The sequence below is a fragment of the Gouania willdenowi genome, chromosome 6, assembly GCF_900634775.1.
Source record: "Gouania willdenowi chromosome 6, fGouWil2.1, whole genome shotgun sequence".
Lineage (NCBI taxonomy): Eukaryota > Metazoa > Chordata > Actinopteri > Blenniiformes > Gobiesocidae > Gouania > Gouania willdenowi.
This window is the reverse complement of record NC_041049.1, coordinates 19,370,154-19,392,992: the sequence shown is the minus strand read 5'-3', so window position 1 is coordinate 19,392,992 and position 22,839 is coordinate 19,370,154. Positions and strand designations below refer to the sequence as shown.

At 38.7% G+C, this 22,839-nt stretch overlaps 1 protein-coding gene across 2 annotated transcripts in view; it reads left to right on the top strand.

Annotated features, from left to right (window-relative positions):
• The first annotated feature begins 8,173 nt into the window (after window positions 1-8,173).
• LOC114464792 (copine-8) overlaps window positions 8,174-22,839 on the top strand; it is a 113,868-nt gene continuing 99,202 nt past the window's right edge. For both annotated transcript variants that reach the window (XM_028449351.1, XM_028449352.1), the window contains exon 1: window positions 8,174-8,438. In XM_028449351.1, the coding sequence (XP_028305152.1) occupies window positions 8,341-8,438 (98 nt within the window). In that variant the 5' untranslated portion in view covers window positions 8,174-8,340. The remainder of the gene's footprint in view (window positions 8,439-22,839) is intronic.

The window sequence follows — 22,839 nt, the reverse complement described above, 5'->3', positions numbered from 1 at the left end:
CTTGTTACATATCTGTGCTTTTATGACCACAATATGATAAATGATGAGATGTTTGTTTGGTGGTTTCTGAATAGTTTTTTTTCCCCTGAGAATAATATTGCAGCAGTTATTCTTTGTGACTGTCTTTCATGTTTTTATATAAGATACTAAATTCTCCTCAATGGGCATCAGCATGCATACAGTAGCAAAATGTGTTTTGAAAGGGTAGTTACTAATGCTTTAGAGACCTACATTTGTTGATTTGGTGACATTATGGTTTACAATTACATGAGTTATAGATGCAGGGAAAACATGTTTTAAACGGATATTTGAGTTGGTAAGTGGTTTTTAGAGATGGCATTAGTGGTGACATGAAGTCATGGAAACTTAGGTGGGTGCAACATTTTAAAAACAGCATCATTCTAAGGAATAGTTCACCACAGTGACTAATGCTAAATGTGTCACCTGAAAATCCCACAGTTCTTTCGTCAATTTGTGATACCAACACACCCACACGTGTACAGTAAATATCAAAGGGTTCTTTGTGAGTTTTTTTTTAGGCATAAGTGTATGTTTTATTAGGCTTTGTGTGCCTGTTTCAAAACACAAGACTTTTCAAGACAAATTGATTCTGGTTATTGATTACGATGCTGAATTTGAATTAGTTGTAATGAAAAACTGTGAAACACAGGAAGCTGACAAACATCAGCTGGGAAAAGGCTGGTGACATCGAATGTTTTAACTCTTTAAACGCAGCGCTCTCAAAGAGCAAGAGAGCAAAATACATTGTGGCACCTTCAGATGTCTCAGAGGTCAGGCATGCATGGAAGACTGGAAGAATTTGATCAATTTTTAACATTGAATGTGCAAAGATCTCGGCACAATAATTTTGCTGGCCTTAATAATTCCTGTGTTTATTTTATTCATTATTTAATGTCTGTGTGTGACAGATGTGTGTATTGGACATTTATGAAAATATGGAACACATTGCATCCCGTATTGGTTCAGGATGTGACATTTAATGGTTAAATAAAGGATGATTCCTTAATTTAAGGGATGGGTGGTAACCCTGTGGCTCTTGGTGAGAAAGGCATATTGGAAAAGCCGCTTCCTTAAATGAACAAATCATATTACATTGTACAGTATTTTTTACCTGTGATAATGAAGTAGCATTCCCAGGAATGAAGTGAACACACCACAATACTCAGTTTGGAGCTGAGATTATACAGACTATCACACCAGACCAGGGCAACTGATAATAAGGAATGATCATGCTAATATAAGAGTCAACACTCATTTCCCTGAATTTATGACCAAAATCCTCACAATGAACAAGATAAAAACTGTAGTATTTTTTTTAGTTGGACCAAGAAACAAAAGCCCTCAGAGCACAAAGTAAACCTTTGCCAAGCACAAATATCCTCTTGTTATCTAGATCATTGATCCTGATCCTAGTACGATGACCATTCACAATTTAAAGGCTTGGAAGAAATTTCTATCCTCCTTAATAACAATTCAGTAGGTCCAATTGTATGGGCGTAAGGTCTAACTTTGGTAAATTTATCTGAAAAATAAATCTAAATGTTAAATCTAAATGAAAAAGTTCAATATAAATGTTAAATCTAAATTTAAATGTTAAATCGGACTCCAAGTGTAAAACTAAATGTTTAGAAATTAAGCAAAGTGGGCAGGTCAGCACCTGTCAATCACGACAAGGGCAGTATTATGAACAAATCACTTTATAATGGTTTTGCTACAGTGATATACAGCTCCAAACGGGCAAGTTGGATTTTTCTCGTCTTTGTGTCTTTGTGACATCACATTGCCAAAACTCCTCCTCCTGACAATCCTGGCTCCTCCTACCCGATAAGAATGTGCGCTCCTCCCTCTCAAACTACCTCACAGGTAAAATAAACATAGTGACTACAGGTTGAGATCACAGTTAATATCTTTACGTTCAGTGTATAGTAATCCAGTAAACAGATTTTTAGTAGCCGTTATACCACCTTGTGTCACCTTTATGGGATGATCTGACATGTATGTGACCCAATGTGATGCAGCGTTTGGCCAAAACAGTGGACTACCTTTTTTAAATGAACTATTCCTGTGACCAGAAGAGGTGAAGAGAAGAAGAAAGCGGCGTAGCAGCTCATGTGAGTGTTTGAAACAGCTGACTCAGCGGATAGTTGAGAGTTTACTTCCCTGCGGTGCAGCGTGAGTGTTACACCCTCAGCTCCAACAGTGTGGGAGAGGTACGGTGGATGCTTTTTGGACAAATAAAGGGACAGAGACGCAGTCGACGTCCTGCTTCTTTGTTTTGTTGCTTTATTCAAAAAGAACACACACTTTCCGCGCAGGCGCAAAAAACACAACTCTATGCGAGTCAGAAACAATCGATCGAGTTTGACACTACTGATGATCTTTTGAGGTTCCATATAGTAAGACTGACATTGATCATTGTCTCTCTGAATTTGGTGTCTAAAGTACAGTAGTACTTAGTTTTAAATTTAACTACCATTACATATTTGTTTACTTTTTATATTTCTTCACAATTTCTTCTATTAGTATTATGATTGTTTTTTTTTGTCATGTGTCTGTTGCTGTTATATCCTATGTTTTCTTGCTGAAATATTCATCCAAATATATCATCCTGCATAGTCTTGTACATTTCTGCTTTCATTGCTATACTTTATTATGATATACATTGTTTTTATTTTTGCGTATGTGTGTTTATAACCCTTCAAATAAAGTACAAATAATAAAAATAAAGTTATGTAAAAACATTAACAATAATAGTTATTGTGCTATGCTGCATTACAGCAGAGGAGGCAGATACCAGCTTGGACAGTGATGTCCCCTCAGCTCAGGAGAGTGAACTCACTCAAGCCAGTGGGAGGCGTCAGATACCTGGGGCCAAATCAGGAAAAAGAAAAGCATAGACCATTGGACGGAATGACGACTTCACCAAATATAATGCAGAAAGCAACAAGGTTTGGCAGGAAATGAGGGAGACAGAGACCAGGCAGCTGGAACAGGATCAGGCTCTACAGGAGAAGATGCTTAAAGCTCAACAGGAAGCGGATGAAAGAAGATTCAATGCCTTGAATGTATAAAGGTCACAGCTTTGTTTTTCTGTAGATGTGGAAAAGCCAATTTCACTGTTCTCAGAAGTGTAGCTTTTTCTGAATTAGTCTTCTTTCTCATACTTTCTGAAACAAAGTGCTTAATAACATTAAACCCAATAACTGGACACTGCTGCTTTCAGCACTAGAACGGGTATATGCAACTCTGAGTCTTTGGCTGTGAGTTTAAAGGATATCTCCACTCACCTCACACATGGCATGTCTGTATCATTAGCTGCTTTAAGATGGAGGGGTTCATTTGGGTTAATAAGCTCATTCACATTTTGAAGTTGTACCTCAGGTAAGTTAGTGTCTTTCCATGACTCATCTATAGCACAAACCTGTGAGTCCCAAAGTGCGTCAACCTTTTTGTTACCTAAAAAGCAGCTAATGAGACATTTTCTTACCACTAACTTCCTGACTGTAGGTATCCTGTCTTTTTCACACGGTTTCTTTTTGACTGACCTTTCAGAGAACTTCTTACTTTCCTTATGAATACTACCACATGTGTAGGGCATACTTTCATTTTTGTGTATGGACCGGTGCTTCTCTTGACACCTTTTGGAGCAGTATAAGGCATTCTTACATATTGAACAACATTGCAAACTCAGAGTTTCACTTCGTATAGCACAACCGTGACAACACTGGGACCTTCCTATGTCATTGGTCACACCATGTCCCATTGGAGTGACCCCTTGTAGTTTAAAGGGTTACCCCTGGCTGATTTCAATGGCCTCTGGGCTTTACAGCCTGCTCTAAAATGCTCACTGCTCCCACATCTAAAACAGTGCTGACAAAACTCTTCACCTTTCTGGATACAAGCATGACACCTTGGTGGTGGGAGAGGTGTGTAGTACCGCTGAGGGGCGAAGCGCTGCTGGAATTGGGTAGTGCCTCTCATCTGTGGTGGGCCGGGTGCTGTGTAGTGTGGCTGAAGAGCTGCTGGGGAGTGCTGAGAGTAGTAGTGCTGAGCAGATGGGTCCAGCTGGTACGGTGGCTGTAGACTTCTGCATGGTTTCTCTGATTTCTAACACCTCAGCTTACAGGTTCTTCAGAGGCACCTTCCCAGACCAAACTTCTTCAATCTCTGATAGTAGATCAGGTGGCGGAGCGGGTTTGTTTTGTTTTTGGACAATCTTTCTCTCTGCTGGTGCGGGGAGGGGGGTCGCTGGGGTGGACAGCGTTCACAGTGGCCGCTCTTAGTGGGACTGCATGTTTCTTCTTATCTTGTTCCTTTTCATTTGCATGTGTGATGTTCACTTTCTCTAACAAAACTTCATCAGAAGTGGCGGATTGAAGAAGGTAGGGTTTCATGTCACTCTTTATATTGTCCCTCTGCGTTCACACAGAATGCGTCTTCTGCGGCACTGGACTTGTCTTCTGTACAAAACGTTCTGCATGTGTTGCAGGATCAAAAAATGTCCCCATTCGCTTCATATCCGCGTTTGAAGCAAAGCCCCGCCCACCAGCGACACATCCAACTCGGTAAGTTTCACTGCCTGCTGAAGCGAGGAGCTGCACTCCCTTTTCTCCTCTCATAAACATAAACCACCAGTGAAAAAAGTCGATGTGATTAGCGGCTAATGCTATCCTAGCCCAGAGAGAACTTTTACCTGCTACTACCACCTCCTCGCTGATTCTCCTCCACGCCAAATCCTTCCTAGTCCAGTCCCGGTTATAAAGGCTGTGTCATACAGCTCCGGGTGGTCACACACAGCTTCTACTCCATGGTTGAATGGGTGAACAGAATGGTGTCCGTGCTGACGGCCTGACATCATCGTCAACAAAGACTCTGATTGGCTTTTGTCATGCGAAACAGTCGCAGGAGTTCAATATTTTCAACTCTTGCTGATGTGTGGATATGCCTAAAATCAGGAGCGCGCTCGCACGAACAATGCTCTTCACGTGTGGATCAGACCGCACCGCCGCACAGGAAAGATTTTGCATCTGAAACACAACTATCCATTGACTTTGTATGTAATCTGGTCGTACGAACATTTAGTGACGCATTAGGTGACGCAGCATTAAGCTGGTATGCATAAAAAAATTTTTTAACCATGTTGGGATCATATTTTAGACCCGATTCAGCCTCTTGGGATGCGAAGAGGATCTTCTGTTGAAGGTCCATGGCTCTCAGCAGGAAGTTTTGTGGGGCCTCCTTACTGCTCTGAACCTCAGATGAGAGCTGCTTATAAAGTTCAGTGGCCCCTCTCTCCTGGTCGTGAGACCTTAGGTTCCTCTGCAGGGCAGGGAGAGTACGATCATATTTGCCTTCCAAGTATCTTCTCAGCTACAGACCTGGTGTGATGGCACGAATCACTGCATCAATTATTTCATCTTCCTAGGAACCTTTACTGAGCCCACTTTCAATAGAGAATGTGCCAAAATAGAGAATGTGAGCCTGTCTTTTTGTCCCTGCTCCCCTATTTGGCCTGATCTCTGAAAGTCTTTGTGCCACATGGAGTTCTCTGAGGGTGCCAAAGGTTGTTTTTGCATTGATGTGCTCTATAAGCTCAGTTTCTTGGTTTTTAACTTCTTCTTTTGCTTGAAGTATGGTTCTTAACACATTTCCTTCTTTCTGCATATCTTCTCTCTCTTTATCCACTTTTGCCATTTTTGCATTTTCAATCAAGTCTTTAATACTGAGCAATTGCGATATTCCCTCATCTTCCAGCTCAGCTAACTCATCTCTTTCAACATAACTTGTGACAAATGTGATTAGCTGACCTGTAGTTTTATCTGAAAGTTGCCCTTTCCCTGGTCCATAAATGTATAGTTAATTGCATATTTTTATCAGGTGTTCAACATTTAGTTCATATAAAGCACCTTTGATTTTTAACTGTACTTCCTCCTGCTCTGACTCCATTTTCATCGGTGACACGGCAAATGACAGTTCAACAGACGGATTTCAATGTGTACAAACATGAGACACGTGAATGGCGTGCGCGCGCATACTCGGTGCAGAACCCATGTTGTTCACATATGTGACGCTTGAAAACTTTTAAAATGGCAATGAATGAACCGCTCTTAATGTTCGAAAATAGTATGTAGAAACCCTGTCACTTATTTAAGGAAACTCACTTTAAGTACAGGTGAATGATTGCAGGACCCATGCAGCATTCCCGATGTGCGCTCCTGGCCTGATGTTCAATGGCCAGATATTTATACATATCTGATAGAAAAACCCAGTGTATATATGAAAGAAAACCTAAAAGCATTAGGTCTCTACATGCTTATAACTACTTGTTATGAACGGGCAGGTAGGCGGGCTGCTGTACTCCTGTTAACAAAAGTTTCCATGTATTTCCACGTATTCTGATCAGTTTCAACGGATGAGTTTTCATCTATACACTAAGTCTCCTCCTCACTGTCCCACGTCTGCATATCAGTCCATTTACAGCTTTTTATGGTCACTTTTTACTGGCTCCAGACTGAAATAGCGCTTCGTCCGCTCCCGTGCACCATCGCCTCAGCAGCAATTACGTTGACACGATCGCTTCTGAACCAACGCAACGTGGTTATTTGGCAACTTTATGCTGTTTATTTCTATCATAAACCGGCTGATTTTTACTTTATCCGGATTGTTTCAGCGCTCTCTCTCTCTCTCTCTCTCTCTCTCTCTCTCTCTCTCTCTCTCCGTGTGTGCGTGCGTGTGTGTGGCACGCAACCATAAGTTTCGTCTATTCTCCTGAAAAGGGTGCCCACCAGCCAGTATGTTGTAAAATTTAAGTCCTGGATTGTTGGTACTCCTATTTGTGCAATCAACAACGTAACACGATGGCATTGTGTTGTTTTTAGAAAAAAAAGAAAAGCGTTTCCACCACGTGCCAATGCTAGTACAATGCAGTTCTCCGGTTATTTTGCACCGAGTCTGCGCGCACACACCTAATTTAGTATGAATACGTCACATGAAATGGGTCTATGTGGGCTATAATTAACTTATGGTATGTTGGCACCTTCCAGCGGTGGTTGTGCGTGCTAAAGATCCAACCTGCTACATGCATTGACAGCCACAGAGAGTGTCTGCGGTGTATGGAAAGCCATCGAGCTCAAAAACACATGAATTTAACACGTGAAATACACTTAAAGTACACGTGAAATACATGTAAAGTATAGGTGAAATACAGGTAAAATACGCTTGAAAAATTGACAGTCACATCCCCAGTTAAACTGTAAGAGGGTGTGCACACTTTTGCAACCTCATTCTCTGAGTTTTTTATTTTTACTTATGAAATTACTTATCTTGGTGTAATTTTTTTACATCAGAAAAACCTGGTATTTGAACAGAGGTGTGTAGACTTTTGATATCCACTGTAATGTCTATGGTATTTACTCTATATCAGTAATATTTTAGCAATTATAGAAAAACATTAATTGTGAAATATAAATCCTTTTTAACCCCAATATACAAAGATTATACTTTTAAACCATATATACTTTTAAAGTCATTTTAATAATAATTCCAATATTTAACCATTTTTAACCTGTCACAAGAGCGCTCACAATCAGTTCCATTTTTAATAGCCGTTACACCGCCTTGTAACGCTTTTGTGGGATGATCCGACGTGTTTGTGACCCAACGCGATGCAAACGGTTGGACAAAACAATGGACCATCGTCTTACAATCTTACTGCTGCTGCTGTGATGAACACACGCTGGGGTAGCGTGTGTTCATGCCGTCGCTTACTTATGCATCTGCAGCGAAGGCCCAAAAAACAGCCTGTTTTTAGGAGCGTTCTGAAAGGGACTCTTCAGAGGACTAAAACTCCAGAAAACAGGCGAGATTGGGAAATTAAACCTCAAATACTATGTTGATGGAGATGGGTGAAAAATAGCATAATACTGGAGTTTAAAAGAAAAACTTTTAATTTATTTATTTTTTAACCAGCAACCCATTGAAAATGGTGCCACCAGGGGCGGTGGAGCGTGGGAAACATCTGGCAAGTGTTTTTCCTCTCTCTCTCTCTCTCTCTCTCTCTCTCTCTCTCTCTCTCTCTCTCTCTCTCTCTCTCTCTCTCTCTCTCTCTCTCTCTCTCTCTCTCTCTCTCTCTCTCTCTCTCGTGCGCACCACCCGCCCGCTGCACTTCTTCTGTCAGAGCTCAGCGGACGGACGTGCACACACACACACACACACACACACACACACACTACCTTTGTTGTATAAGAGGGGGTTGGACCGCTGTCAAGCAGAGCAGGAATTCGCTCAAAAGAAAAGGAAGAAGAAGAGAAAAACAACAGGATGAGCAACACTTTCCCAAACATGGCGTCGATTGGAGACTTTGACCCGCTCAACACTTCCATTCCTGCCACCAAAGTTGAAATCACGGTGTCCTGCAGGTAAGGAAATAACCAGAAACCATCGAGTTACCTGTGGAAAGTTTCTTTTTCTCGTTTGCGGTCACTCTTTCCGTAAATCAACGTCATTGTGAAGATAAAGAAACTCCCCACGTGACGACGTGTTTGTGTGAACCTGTGTGTCATATCGAGTGAAGTCATTGCTGGATGTTTAAAAAGGAATCAGTTGATCGAATTTGAAGGGTTTGTTTTTAAACCAGCGCAAGGAGATCACCGTGCGTATTTACGCACCGATTACGCGCTGAGTGACTTTGTTACGGTTACCACGTGAGCGTGTATGAGTAATAGAATAAATCAACAGTGCGCTATTGTACTCTTAGACACCATGTATCACTCTGTCAGGATCACATCCCAGTGTACACTACTGTTAATGATCATTTCATCTTTTATTTGTCCTTCTCCAGCTGTTTAACGCTTTTACTACAGTTTCTGACAGTTGGCTCTCTTCTTCTTCTTGTTGTTGTTGTTGTTGTTGTTGTTGTTGTTGTTGTTGTTGGTTATTTGTCAAACCAGAGCAAGTGTGTGATATGAGATCAGACTGAATCTTGAGTAGTGAGACTTGTGTGTGTGTGTGTGTGTGTGTGTGTGTGTGTGGGATTCATTGTCCCTCCAGTGCTGACAGACTGGAGGATAAACTGGAGGAAAATGTGATTTATTTCTGCCCACACACTGCAGGAGGCTGCAGGCTTTACGCCTCACAGGTCAGCCACAGGGAAGAATCCCCCTCCTGTGTAGGAATCAAATTGAATATGCTTCATTGAATAAAACAGGCTTTTACTGTCTGTCTAGTCTTGTAGGATGACTGGCTACTAGGGATTTAACGATTCACTCAACTCCCGATACGATTCGATTCACGATACTGGGTATACTGGGATACGATTTATTTTACAAAATAAACTATTCAAAACAATGCAATTTAACTGAAAATACATCTAGAATGAAATAAATAAAGGAATAATACAAATGAAAATGAAGCCTATTAATTTAAATTCTGGTTTCATAATAAACAATGCAAAACTGCATGATAGTTATTTTTCTTTTTAAAAGTGCAACTGAAAATGTATTTTGTGCCTTAACAATTGGACTTTAAAAAAAAAAAAAAATCGTGATTGCAGTGATTTACGTCATATTTGTTTGGACCAGCAGAGGGCGCTGGTAACACAGTGGTCGGTTGGCATGCAGATGTCTTGTAGTGAAGAAGAGAAGCTATGCTAGCAGACAGAGCTAATAGAAAAACGTGACTTTTACAGATATTCAAGTAATGAATCATTTATTAACATATTTAAGAGTAGAAGGCGGCCAGAAAGAAAGTATTAGCAGACTCCGCCCGCCGCCAACACTTGTGGATAAAAAAAGTACTGCGATTCAATTTTCAGAAAATCGATATCAACCGTGATACCTATGAATCGATTTTTAACTGCCTTACGATTAATCGTTCCATCCCTACTGGCTACATTTATCACTGATGAGAGTGTTGAGGTAAGTCAGCGCTCACCTCTGAGGCTGCTCTGTCACATTAATCTCCCAGTATAGAGTCTCCAGTGGTTGATACTAATGGATACCATTAGCAGCGATACACCTCAAGAGGCAGTTTAACTCTCAGATTGCCTGCTGTTGTGTTTCTTCTTGCAGTGACCCTGAGAAAGATGAATACTGTAGCTACTGTAACTCCCGAGGCTTTTGGTGCCATTACCAAAGATCTCATGTCGTCTTCCAACACAATAACGAACATGCTTGGCAGATTCTTCCAATATCTGAGTCACTGGGTTTCTGAGTGTCTTTGGTGGCCGTCCTCCCACCTCCTTCCACTGGGAGAGCAGGAATGCCATGGTTACAACTGGGCTCCAGTGTGAGTTTAAGGCATGTAGGCTGTGCCTTGTTGTGCTATGTATTTTGTTGTTTTTTTTTTTTTTTTCAATAATCGGCCACAGCAGGCAGTGTCATCGATTGCCATGGTTACTACTTTAGGTTACCCGCTGTGTGCGCATGTAGGGGTAGTGTAACAATGTAGGCAGTTAGTGGGTCTGAAGTCTAAAGGGAAGACAAAGTGGGATTGTAATCAATGGAATGAGTTTGGAATCTGTTACAATTGATAATAATGGCTTTTTGAGATCAAATTGATAGTTAGGAGGGCGGTCAGTGTATGTTTTGGTCATTGGATCTTCCTTTCATTAAAGGATAAAACAAAAAAATGAGTATTTATTTGATTTTCATTGAAAAATTCAGAATTTCAGATTTCAATTCAAGGTATTTTTCTTTATCAAGGTTGAGCAAGGATGAACATCTTATCTTTATAGAAACAAAAAAATAATTTTTTAAAAATATTGTACGACTGAAGGTTGCTGTTTTCAAAGTAAGAGGACAGTGCATTACGTTTTTAATATCCTTTTTATGAACAGAAAATCCAGTGACTAAAGGTCCTATATCATGCTATATTAAAATCTTACAAAATCAACTACAGCCACATATGGGTAATATTTTACATTTTGCTAAATAAAATACAAATTTATTAAGGTATATTACTTATTTTCTTTCAACCCGGAAGTTGAGACACACGGCTTCTCGGAGCGCAAACTCTCCCCGTGTGAGAGCCTCCCATTTCATGATGTAGCCCTAGAGCCCCGACACCATGGGCAACAGGCACGCCCACCAAACTTTGTAAACAGTTAAGACCATTAAAATATTTTAAACATATAAAATAAACTATTAAAATAAAAAGGATTCTGTCTCTGTTAAGAAATAATTGCTCTTTAATGAATATCACAAACAAAAACCATAAAATGGACCCTGTCTCTGTTAAGAAAAAAACACCTCAAATGCAAAACCAAAGCAATAAATAAAATGGTTTATCAAGTGTTTTGGACACCGCTGGTATGAGGCTCCACTGGTATAAGGCTCCACTGGTACGGGGCTCCACTGGTACGGGGCTCCACTGGTACGAGGCTCCGCTGCTTCACAGGCCGCTGGGTGCAGCCGGCGCAGCAATCCAAAGCTACGTAGTAGGTCCAGAGTTGCCGTATCAACCGGAGTATAACTGTTTGATTTACTAATCGAGTTCAATTTAATTTATTGTCTGGTTAATTGATTTATTGATTATTAGCCCAGGCCTAGTTGAAACTAGCAGTCATTGAGTATGATATACAGTAATACTCCGGTTTAATTCAACAGCTGTGACATTTATTTTGACAGTCACTCAAAAATGGCATACTGCTTATAATTCAGTCTGCTTCGGTCGAACGACCGGCACATTCATTCGCAGTTAAAGGGCCACGCACCCACACACACACTCTGACAACAAATGTTATGTTCAGGTCCTGCATGGAAATTATTCAACTCTTCCACTCCCTCACAGTCACAAGGCTGCGTTTAGGTCCCGAAACATGATACCGTTTTATTTTTTTGTAAATCTGTATCAGGTAGTACCGAAGGAATTTGGTCGGTACCTAAAAAAAACAACCTGAATTCATGTGATCGGACCGGTGATTGGTGACCGGTTTTTTTTTAAACTGTTCGGTGATTGTGTAAAGCCTAGTGAGAACACATATATATTTTCCTTTACCCATGGTTCTTGTATTTTTTGTAGTCATGAACATGTCAGATCATATTATAATCTAATGTCAGAGTGAGTTTAACCTTTTAAGAAAGTTGTTTTTTTTTATATATAAATACATTTATATATATAAATATATATATATGAATGTCAATTATCAGACATGAAAATAATTCAATAGTTGATTGATAACAAGCTCGCTAGCTTTTTGTTTACGAAGAAAACAATGATTTTTATGCCAATAAACACTTTTAATGTATTTAAACAACTTTACTTTAACGCTTAACCACTAGCAGTAAGTCACGTTCACTATAGCAAGAAGCAGACATGTCATTACATTCAAAATATAACTACTTTAATGAAATCTTATTCCCTGTTTCTCAGGAGGTTATGCAGTATTTTTGAGAATCAAAAATCGTAAAGTGCGGATTTATTTTCTTAACGAAGGATTCCTACTCTTCATGAATTGTCTTTCCTTTTTAATCCAATATCATCCTTTAAGAGTTCATCAAAAGTCATCCCCCTCATGTAACAGCCGTGTTGTTAATGGCGACAAATAGTCTCAAGATGATTGGCTGATGCTCTTTGCTTGCATCTCGAGCTGCTTTCGTTATCGCTTTGATTCTGTGGAGAGATGAAATCAGAACTAGGTCTGGAGATATTCTGCTGATCGATAGCAGAGCCGGCGGTGTCCACTGGAAGCAATGCACTCCAAACTCTGGCCTCTGAGTAGCACAAAAACGCCTGTTCAGACATATTGTATAGAGAACTGGAGGAGGAATTCATTATTACTCCACTCATTTTGGGGTTGTTTATCTCTGTTTTGGAGTGAGGGAATATTGATGACGCTGTTGAATGGCCTGGAGTCCAAATAAATTCTGCTATCATTAATAATTACATGGGAAGTCACAATCAATAGTCCTGAACCCTGATTTGATTTTCAAGTTTTAAGTAGCTCCCAATTTAGTTTTTTCCAGATTCAATACTCTGTGTTGTTATTTTTATTTTCCAATGCTGAATAATTGGATAAAAAGCTCAGGGTAACCAATTATCATTTTAAATTCATGGATTCACGTTGTAAAAGGAAAAAATCTATCTGACCAGCACCGTTTCTTTTTTTTACCCTCTCTCATTTTCTTTATTGATTCGCAACACAACACAGAAATGCCTCACATTCAAGTTCCTCTGTCATGTCCACCCAAAGTTCCACAAACACTTAGACAGAGATGAACCCGCAGCATCGATTGTGTACTGGAAACTCAACTAAAGCTAACAATGCTAAGCTAACCCACCAACACACAGACTGGGCTAAGAGCTAATGCTAACCACTCCATATAAGGAATAGACCAAGTAAAAAGATTAAAAGAACACGTTTTACTGTCAAACCACAGAGAGCCACCGATTTGTTTATGGTCAGATTTAACACTTGTATGAAAGGATAAAAGCTAACTTGTCAAACGTTGTGTGTAATAAATGTTAGCATAAATACTAATGTCACTATTAATTCATTATTTGTGCTTTTCATGTACCTATTTTATTACATACAATAACACTAATAGAGTGACCGACATGCACTGACATATTTCAGAAAATATGGGAATTGTTTTATTTATGTATAGTTTTTTATTTATTGTGATGTTTATCCTTATCGTGATAAATACCAGAAATTAGCGTAATACATTTTTTTAGTCCATATCGCCAATCCCTAATGGCAACTACCTCTGATCTGTTCATTTGTTAACAGACTGCTCAGAATACCATACTATACCAACAGTAAATTGACCTTAAAGACCTATTTGTTTATTATAAGTTGTTTTCTTTTTCATTTCTTGTGTTTTTCGGGGGAGTTGTGTTGACGTCTACATCGACACACACCCCCCCTTCTGGGCTTCCTTGGGCGGCTGTTTGTCAGTCACCGTCTTTAGCCGTGTTGAGGACTCCCACAATGAAGGCTCTAATTCAGTTGGAATCAGCTGGAAATAGGCAGTGAAGTTGCAACTGACAGATGGCTCATTTTTTTTGGAACTGTTTAAATAATTCCCTCGTGAGGTAAACAACAGTTTGCAGAATGCATCCATCCGTTGTTTTTGATAGTTATAATTTTCCAGCTTCTGCTGTGTCTACACAGTCCACCAGCTAATCAACCACTTATTTTTTTAATTCTGCCTTGACCGATCCCTTCTTCAGCCAGCCTTGTCTCCAGTCAATGATCAGCAGCAACTTCTGTAACGTACTGTTCATTGTTTACACTGTTCATTCATTGGTATTTCCTGATTATGGTGACCTCTTCCTACAGTGGAACACACCCTGCTACAAAGCAAAAAATCCTTCAATGGTTTGAGGGCCACAATAAGTTTTATGTGGGTTTGATGAAATACTCATCAAACTGTTGAGTATTAATGCGGGGGTCTAAGAGTTCCAATAAACTATTCATCAAAACACTTGTAAATTACATATTGTGACTAACTAAATTAGTTGTTCTCTTTGATAAATTGACTGAATAACGCCAACTTTAATAGTCTTTTATAAAATGTTGAAACCACAAGATACCTCTTATACGTGTCTCATCCTTTTCATCTCAGCATTGGTTTCTACTGGTTGTTTAAATGAGTTAAAGGTCCCATATCATGCTATTTTTCACTCATCTCCATTTGTTCTAAGAACCCCAAAAACATAGTATTGAGGTTTATTTTCCCAAACTCACCTGTTTTCCAAAGTTTTAGCCTCTGAAAAGTCGCTTTCTGATTAACTCTACACAAACAGGCTGATTTGCGGCCTACTTATGCATATTCATGAGTGGGCGTGTCTACAGACGGGACACTGACTTCCTCCTCCCACCCACTCCGTAGTTGAACTCATGCTGCTTTATAAACACGAGACATTGCGTGGGGGCGGGGCGTTCGCCGGTACATACATAGACTGTAGAAAATACATACATAGCACTGTGTTAAGGACGCTGAAATGCTCACCTTCGTGGGCGTGTCTGTTTACATGTCAATCATTGCAGAGACCTTCCTGGAGGCGCGGCTTCTCCAACTCAGTGTCACGTCAAATTTGTCATCAAAATGGGAATGCGTCATCAAATTGGAGCAAGGCGTTTGGGCTCACCCTGCAGTAAGAAAGGAGCAAATCACCCTCTAACTAACGATTGAGGGAATCAATGAAAAAAACACCTTGGGCATGTGTATGAAGCCCTAATAGCACTTTATGATGTTTAAAGCACAGAAAAGTTGATTTAGCTTAACATGGACCCTTTAAAGCTGAGTGCATGCGTCCTAATGTCTCTGATCAGTAACTCTGGGATCAACCCTTTGGGTCTGCTGAAGAAATATATCAATTGTGACGGCTGGCTTTGCTGAGCCGCTGCTCTTTAAGCTGAGAAGCGTTTGATGAAATGGGAAAAGCCTGGTTCTTTTAGGGGCACATTGATTAAATACCCTCAAAGTCTAATAGTGGTAATTAATTATGTAAAGACTAAGGATGTAACAATACATGTATTTGTATTGAACCGTTTCGGTACAGGACGTTCGGTTCGGGTACAGGGTTGTGCACTGGTGAGTTCCCGGAACGGAACGAAAGTTGCTTGTGTTTACTTCCGCCTGCAGCTACATGTGCAGCCGTGTGCGTCATGGCTAACGCTAGCAAGAAAACAGAGCTGGAGGACCCTCCCCTGTCGTTAAAGTCTCCTGCAACGGAGAAAAACCAGTGGATAAAATGAGGGCAGTATCGCGACATTGTTTAGCTGAGATCGGGTATGTTTCCGGGAACACGACGAACATGCTAACTCAGTAGAAACGGCACCATACTCTGTATAATGTTGAATACTTTACTAAACTTTTTAATGAACAAGCAAATGCAGACAATATGGACAAGTGATTTTTTTTTCTGGCCAAAAATATGAAGGTCTAAACCAAGGGCTACATGCTGGAACTGTGCTGTACTTTTTGTTTTATTAAAAGCTGTTAACAAGCTGTGAGCTTATTTCTATAATATTTAATGCATTTTTTGTTTGAGAATATTATTACTAGGCAGCACTTTACTAGTATTGTATTTTTTTAACTTTATTTTCATATTCTGTATAACGTTAAATACATTGCTGGTTTGCTAATGTTTTGAATAAACAACAAGCAAATTTATGTTTTGCATTTTGTTCCATGCTGTACCGAAAATGAACCGAACCGTGACCTCAAAACCGATGTACGTATCGAACCGTGATTTTTGTGTATCGTTACACCCCTTTGTAAAGACTAATTAAATATACCAGGAAATAGACATACAATATACAAAGTAGGAAGAGAAAAACAACAACAAAAAACAAAGCAGATATTACCAAAAAAAAGTGAAAAATGAAAATAACTGGTACTGATTGTTTATGCATGACCAAAATGGACCTAAAATGTTGTTACTTATTGTTACTGACCATTGATAAATTCACTAACTGGTAAATGAAATTTAATAATAAATGACGATTCTCTATCACGCATATAAACTTCATACAAATAATACATATCAGAATCAGAAATACTTTAATAATCCCAGGAGGAAAATACTTTCATTACAATTGGTTTCCAAGTAAAGAAATTATAGCAAGTGAAATAAGGAACACGAGACAAGAAACATACAATGAATAAAATACAAACATAGAGTCAAAACAGTAATAATAAAAACTCAAGAAACTAAATGTGTATAAATATGCATGGAAATATAAGTATACAGTATAAACTTGGTCAGTAATGTACTATCAAACAGTTTATACACGTACAAACATACAGTATTGTCACAACGCGGCTCTTAGGTCATTAGTTTGGTGTTGAAAAATCTTATTTTTTTTAATAGATAAAAACCAATTCAACAATCAAACCGATCAGTGTACATGCAGAAGTGTAGTAAATGTTGTGAAGTGTGGACATGAATTCAAACAAACCAAAATATCACCAGTGTATGGGGGAGGAGAGAGGAAGTCCAGGAGCACCGACACAGGTGCTCTCAATCAGCAATTATGCCACGCCCTCCGCACCTGCAGGAGAAGGGAAACAGGTACTGCACATACACATGGACGTCAGTGTTTAAACTTTACACAAACATAAAGGAAATGAGTCTTTGGTAAATCAAAAGGTTGAACAGGTGTGAAAGAAGAGTGTAGACTAATTTTGAAAAAGTTAAATTAAAAGACAAAATAAAAAAAAATAAGTTGACGTGTTGAATTTTAATATATATATATATATATATATATATATGTTATTTATTTTTGGATATAATTTGCAATAATTGTGTATTGTAAACTCTAACTAGATCTGTGGAGCCACATGGCTTCTCTTAGAAAGCTGAATATATTATTACTAATCTGATCTGTCTTAAGTGCTGAGTAATGGTTAATGTTTTTTTTTTTTTTTTCCTTTTTGTCAAATGTATCAAAAAAGCTAAATTAAGCTTTAGTGTTTCAAAGAATGTCTTACTTTGACGAACAAAAGCAGATACTGAACGTTTTATTTATCCAGCATTTGATTAGCATGCTAACAGCAGAACTTTAGAAAGTAGTGTTAAAAAAAAATAAAAATAAAGTAGTGTAAACATTGTAAACAACCAAATACAGACTGAACCAGAGACACAGAAGAAGGCCCTGTTCATCCACATCCCTTAATACAGTTATTTTAAATAAAGGCAGAGTGAGAAGGAGTGTGATGATGATATTCTGTGGGATAACGGAACGTTCAGTTCTTTAAAATAGTACCTATTGGGAACGCTGTCTTTTCATTTGGTTTTCAGATATTTATATGTTTAATTTTCAGTCATTTCATTAGAAAGCTTCATACTCTGAGAGACTCTAAAGCACAAACACGTTGTCGTGCAGCTTCTTTTCATTTTCAGTTTAAATAAAAGTAAAATGTGTCGTTATTCACACATACCTCTATTCTGTTCCTCCTGGGACGTGGTTACAGAAAACTTTAAAAAAAAGTGAACGCCAAGCAGCAAGCTGAGGTACTAAATTCTGTGATTTATTGTAGGCGTATTAAAAGACTGAAGAATTTATTAATTTGATATTTGAGTATTCTATTGATTATTTTATCAAATAATTAATCGGATAAAATATAGTTTTGCTTGATTAATGCTAAATTATATTTATTTTATTTATTTATTCAGTTTATTTCCGACATGGTTCCATTCACAGAAGTTTTGTTATTCTTTTTTTTTTTTTTTTGTACATGCCGAAAAAGGAGACGATAGAAGCAGTTTGCTTATCCAAGTCCCGTCCCCTGTTTTGTACACAGAAAATTTACATCAAAGCTTGTCTCTCTGGTCAAACAGTCTTAGGTTGTTCTGAACACAATTTCATTTTTTCTTTTGTCCTTCTTTTGTTCTTTTTTATGTAGGATTTATTCTCATCTGTAGTCAGTGTTGTCTTTTTTCATTCCTCCTCTCCATCGTTGTTCGTGTCGTCCTTGTTCCCTGCAGATTTCATTCCCCGACTTTGTTTACGTTCCTCCAGTTCAAAAGAATACTTCGTCGTCTTTCGAAGTTCCTTGTTTTGTCTCTGCATCAAGGTTATTCTAGGTGTTAATAACTATTGACAGTGCTGTGTTTTCCAATGTTAGATTTAACTCTTTCTCGTATAAACACATTACTATGTCTTAGTTAATAAGCAGTAATTTAAATGTGACCCAATAAGGGAAGAATAGATTATCTTCAGTGTTTTGGTATGTAGTATTTGTTGTAATTTCCATAGGATGTAGTTCTGTTTTCAATGTTTTGTCTTTAAGATGTTTTTTATATAGTGTATTTTTTTTTTTTTTTTTGCATGTGTTTGCGTATGTTTCTGGGTGGATGTTGTCGTTCGTATTAAATATTGTAAGTATTGGTAAATGGTTGGAGATGTCATTTATTAATATTCCATCTATCATTTTGGTAGGGGAGGGACAACTCATTTGGACGCGCGTGAGGCACGATTTTGACTGCCGAAACTCGTTTGGTGTGAACGCATCATAATGGTCTTGAAAATATCTAAGCAGGTTAGAACTAAGTCATGGATATTTGTTGAAATATTGTGGAGAAGTTTTGGAAAAGGTTTGAAAAATCATTGTGAAAAAAGTGTGGAAACCCTGATTTCAACATCGAAACGTCTGAAATTTCTCCTCATGAAAGCCTTAAAACCTTTGAGCGATAATTTAGTGTCTTTTTTTTTTTTTTTTTTAAATTCAGGTGTTTCCATTACCAGTGTTTATGGCGCTTTTTAGATTTTGCACATTTCCAAGGGTAATGGAAACACAGCTAGTGACTGCATCTTCAGGAGCATTGATCTCCTCCCCTTTCCTTCTTGATGAGTATAAAACATCAGCATCTCGCAGTCTTCACACTGAAGTCCTACACATTCCTGAAACCTCCTAAAACTGGCATTTTCAACTTTCAAGGAGGATATTTTATTTCAACAACAGAGAGGATAGTGTGGCTACTAGTCCCTGCTCTCCATCACTGTCCTTAATTGTTATCCTTTAAGTTTGTGTCTTATACATTGTCTTTTATTTCATCCCTCTTCCATTTCGAGGTGTCTTCCTGTACTTCCCTCATTCAGAAGTGATTGCAGTGACCTTTTTGGCTCTCTGGAGTTCAAATAATGGTCCTCTTATTGAAGATGTTGCTGGCAACCATTACTTTGAGGAGAAGACGGTCACCCGCCGCGCCGGTTCAATGCCAGCCAAAAGCACAAAGGGATGTGTGAGCAGTGACACTGTGGCTGGTAACTCTTTCCCCCTTCTGTTTCCATGCGGCTGGGGTCAGCAGGGAGCACAATGATTTTAGATGAGAGCACAGTGGTGCAGCAATCCGACACAAAGCTATATTGAAGGGTTGCCTTCCTGGGCGGCTGTGATTTAAAGCCATTGCTGGGTGCGTGTGTTACTGCTGCTGCGGCTATGAGGGAGTTTAAGATCGCTCTCAGAGTGCCTTACAGCACAATCATAACGCTGTTGGTGTGATTGGCAAAAAGTCCCGTTTTCTAATCACGTTTGGGGTTTTTTTTTTTTTTCCCCGTTAAGCCAGTAAAGATTTTTGCACTTTGATGAAATTACTATCGACCTCGGCCCTTCTGGTGTTCAGTCACTGATGGGTGGTTTTCTCCATAAGTCACCAGATGGACGCCAACGTGTGTGTGTGTTTAATTGCACTGTACACATATTGACTACACACCTATGCTTCAGTGTCATTTATCAAACTGTAGAATGATATTGAAAAAAAAAAAATGATTGATAAAGATCTCACAGAAACTGGGGATCACCTTTTAGGGTCAAGGACTATCCTCACACTCACGCACACACACACACACACTGAAAGCAGTTGTGTACCACTCAGCTAAGACATGCAAAAGTAATACGCGTGCAGCAGTAAGGCTACAGACGGCCTTACTCTCAAGGTTAGCTGGAGCCGTGATGTTGTTTTAAATGCAGGCGATAAAACATGAGCTCAACGACCTTCAAACCTTTAATATAGCTATTCAGAACTTAAGCACCCTAACTGACAGGCAGCAGCAGGGGTCAGCACACTTTACTCTATTATTTGATGTGATACATGTGTGATAATAATTGTATGGTTTCACCAGCATTAGTATTTAACGCAGTGTTTTTCAACCTTGGGGTCAGGACCCCATGTTGCGTCGCAAGTTTAAATGGGGTCACCTGAAATTTCAGAAAAATTGAAATAGATTTTAGAATTTTTTTTTATTTATTTATGTATTTTTTTCATTATTAAAACAACACACAAAAAAGATAAATCTGAGCTGGCACAACTTGTTACTAATCGTGGGTACTCTGTAATACTGTATTTGTAACACAGTATTACAAACATAATCAAAAACTAATTCTATAAAAAATGTCCTTGGGGTCACGATCCAAAAAATGTTGAGAACCACTGATTTAACGGCTTTTAACAACATTTTAACTTTAATTAGGATCATTATACTGATCAGTTTCAAAAATGCAAAAACCCCTATTTTTCATCATCATTGGCAAAATTACAAAAAATCACATCTCGGTTTAAATTTAAATTTAAATTTACCAATTTATATAAAATCTGATTCAGTTTTGTTGGGTTAGTTCATCAATTACTAAACAGAGTTTCATCTATATCAGATCCAGATTACGCATTTCATCGCAATAGCTTAGAAAAAATGGGGGTGCCCACACATTTGGACCTACTGAATCGTTATTAATGGAGATGTGAATGATCATTGTACCATGATCAGGATCACTGATCCATATAACTGTCAATATCTGGCAAAAAGGTTATTTGGTTCAATAATGGAGGACAGAGAGAAAATAGCTCTGATATAAAGTTGCATTCATCCATTCTTTAAAAAATAAAATACTCAGAACTCAGTTATGATAATATTAATGATAATAATAGTTATTAATAATGGCTTGGATTTATGTAGTGCGAGATTCAAAGCCCACTGCAGAAATCAGTATTTAAATTAGATTAGATTACATTAAATGGATTAAGTATTTAATTATTCAATACTATTAATTGTCATTTTTATTATATTTAATACAAATACATATTAGTATTATTGTGATTGCACTTTATTTTAGTTTTATGTCCTACATATTTATTATTATGCATATTAGGGATAAGTGCGTTATGAGGCCCTATGCAATTGTATAGTTTGCATATAGCCAGAAAGGGCTCTAGTGATAACTTCATCTACTTCTAACCAGTAATATTACCACTGATTTTTGCACATCTGATAAAATCTCACGACAGTTCCTTACATTTTGTCACAAACAACATTCAAAATGGTTTAAAACTGATATCTGGAGTTTCTGAGAAATGTCTCGATGTCCCGCCCTAAACAACCTCACTTTCTCCCACTGCCTCTCCCAATCTACCAGAAGCCACGCCTCTACTTTAGTGCATGCGCATCACGGAACGTAACAAGGTCGCATCGGGTCACATTGATATAGGTCTATGGGTCAGGTAAGAGCCAAAATCATATTTACCTGTTTGCTGTTGTGACGCGCGGCCTTGTTTCCGTGCACAGTTCTACATTGACTTTGATTGACAGTCTCAAAAACAGTAAGTTGAAGCCTATTGGCTGGCGCAGGCGATCGTTTCCATTTGTATAGGGGTCTATAGGATGAAGGAGGGACTAATATACATTAATGTATATGTATGACCACCAGCAGTAGACCATAGTAAAAGACTGGTTTGGTATTTTTTCACATTTCAAAAGAATCATACAGAAACATAGATTTCTCAGAAACTCCTGGTATCAGCTTTAAGAAAAACTTGTCAAACACAACATTTCTGAAATGTATCTTGTGATTTTTGCACATTTGTGGATTCCACCACTGGAGTAATTTGCAAACATTAAATCTGACACTTTCCCACTATCCCAGCAGTACCAGTTTGTGTGTTTATGCATGTTCTTTGGTAGAAAATATGACGTGCTTGCTCTTGGAGCTACTTCTGCTGTTTTTTTTATTTTTATCATCTGCCCTTTGAATAAATGAAAAGCGAGACCTTGTTGACCTCTGGGTCAAACATGTGTTAAACGCTTTGCTCGGTGGTGCCATCAGAGAGAAGGTCCTGCAGCAAATGAATTCATCAGTACCTATCAAGTAGTGCAACAGGACGCCTTGGGGAGCCACTCACTCTGTGGAAACACACTGAGCTCATACACTGTGTCTGCATGCACACTCCCCCGGCCGGCAGACATTTGTGCTGCTTTGCCCCCTCCTTCAGTCAGACGCCTGATGACATTTCCAGCACACATAATAGAGTCACATTTAAAACTCTGACATTTTCCATCCACACTGATGTCAGTCACCTCCTGCAGGACACACG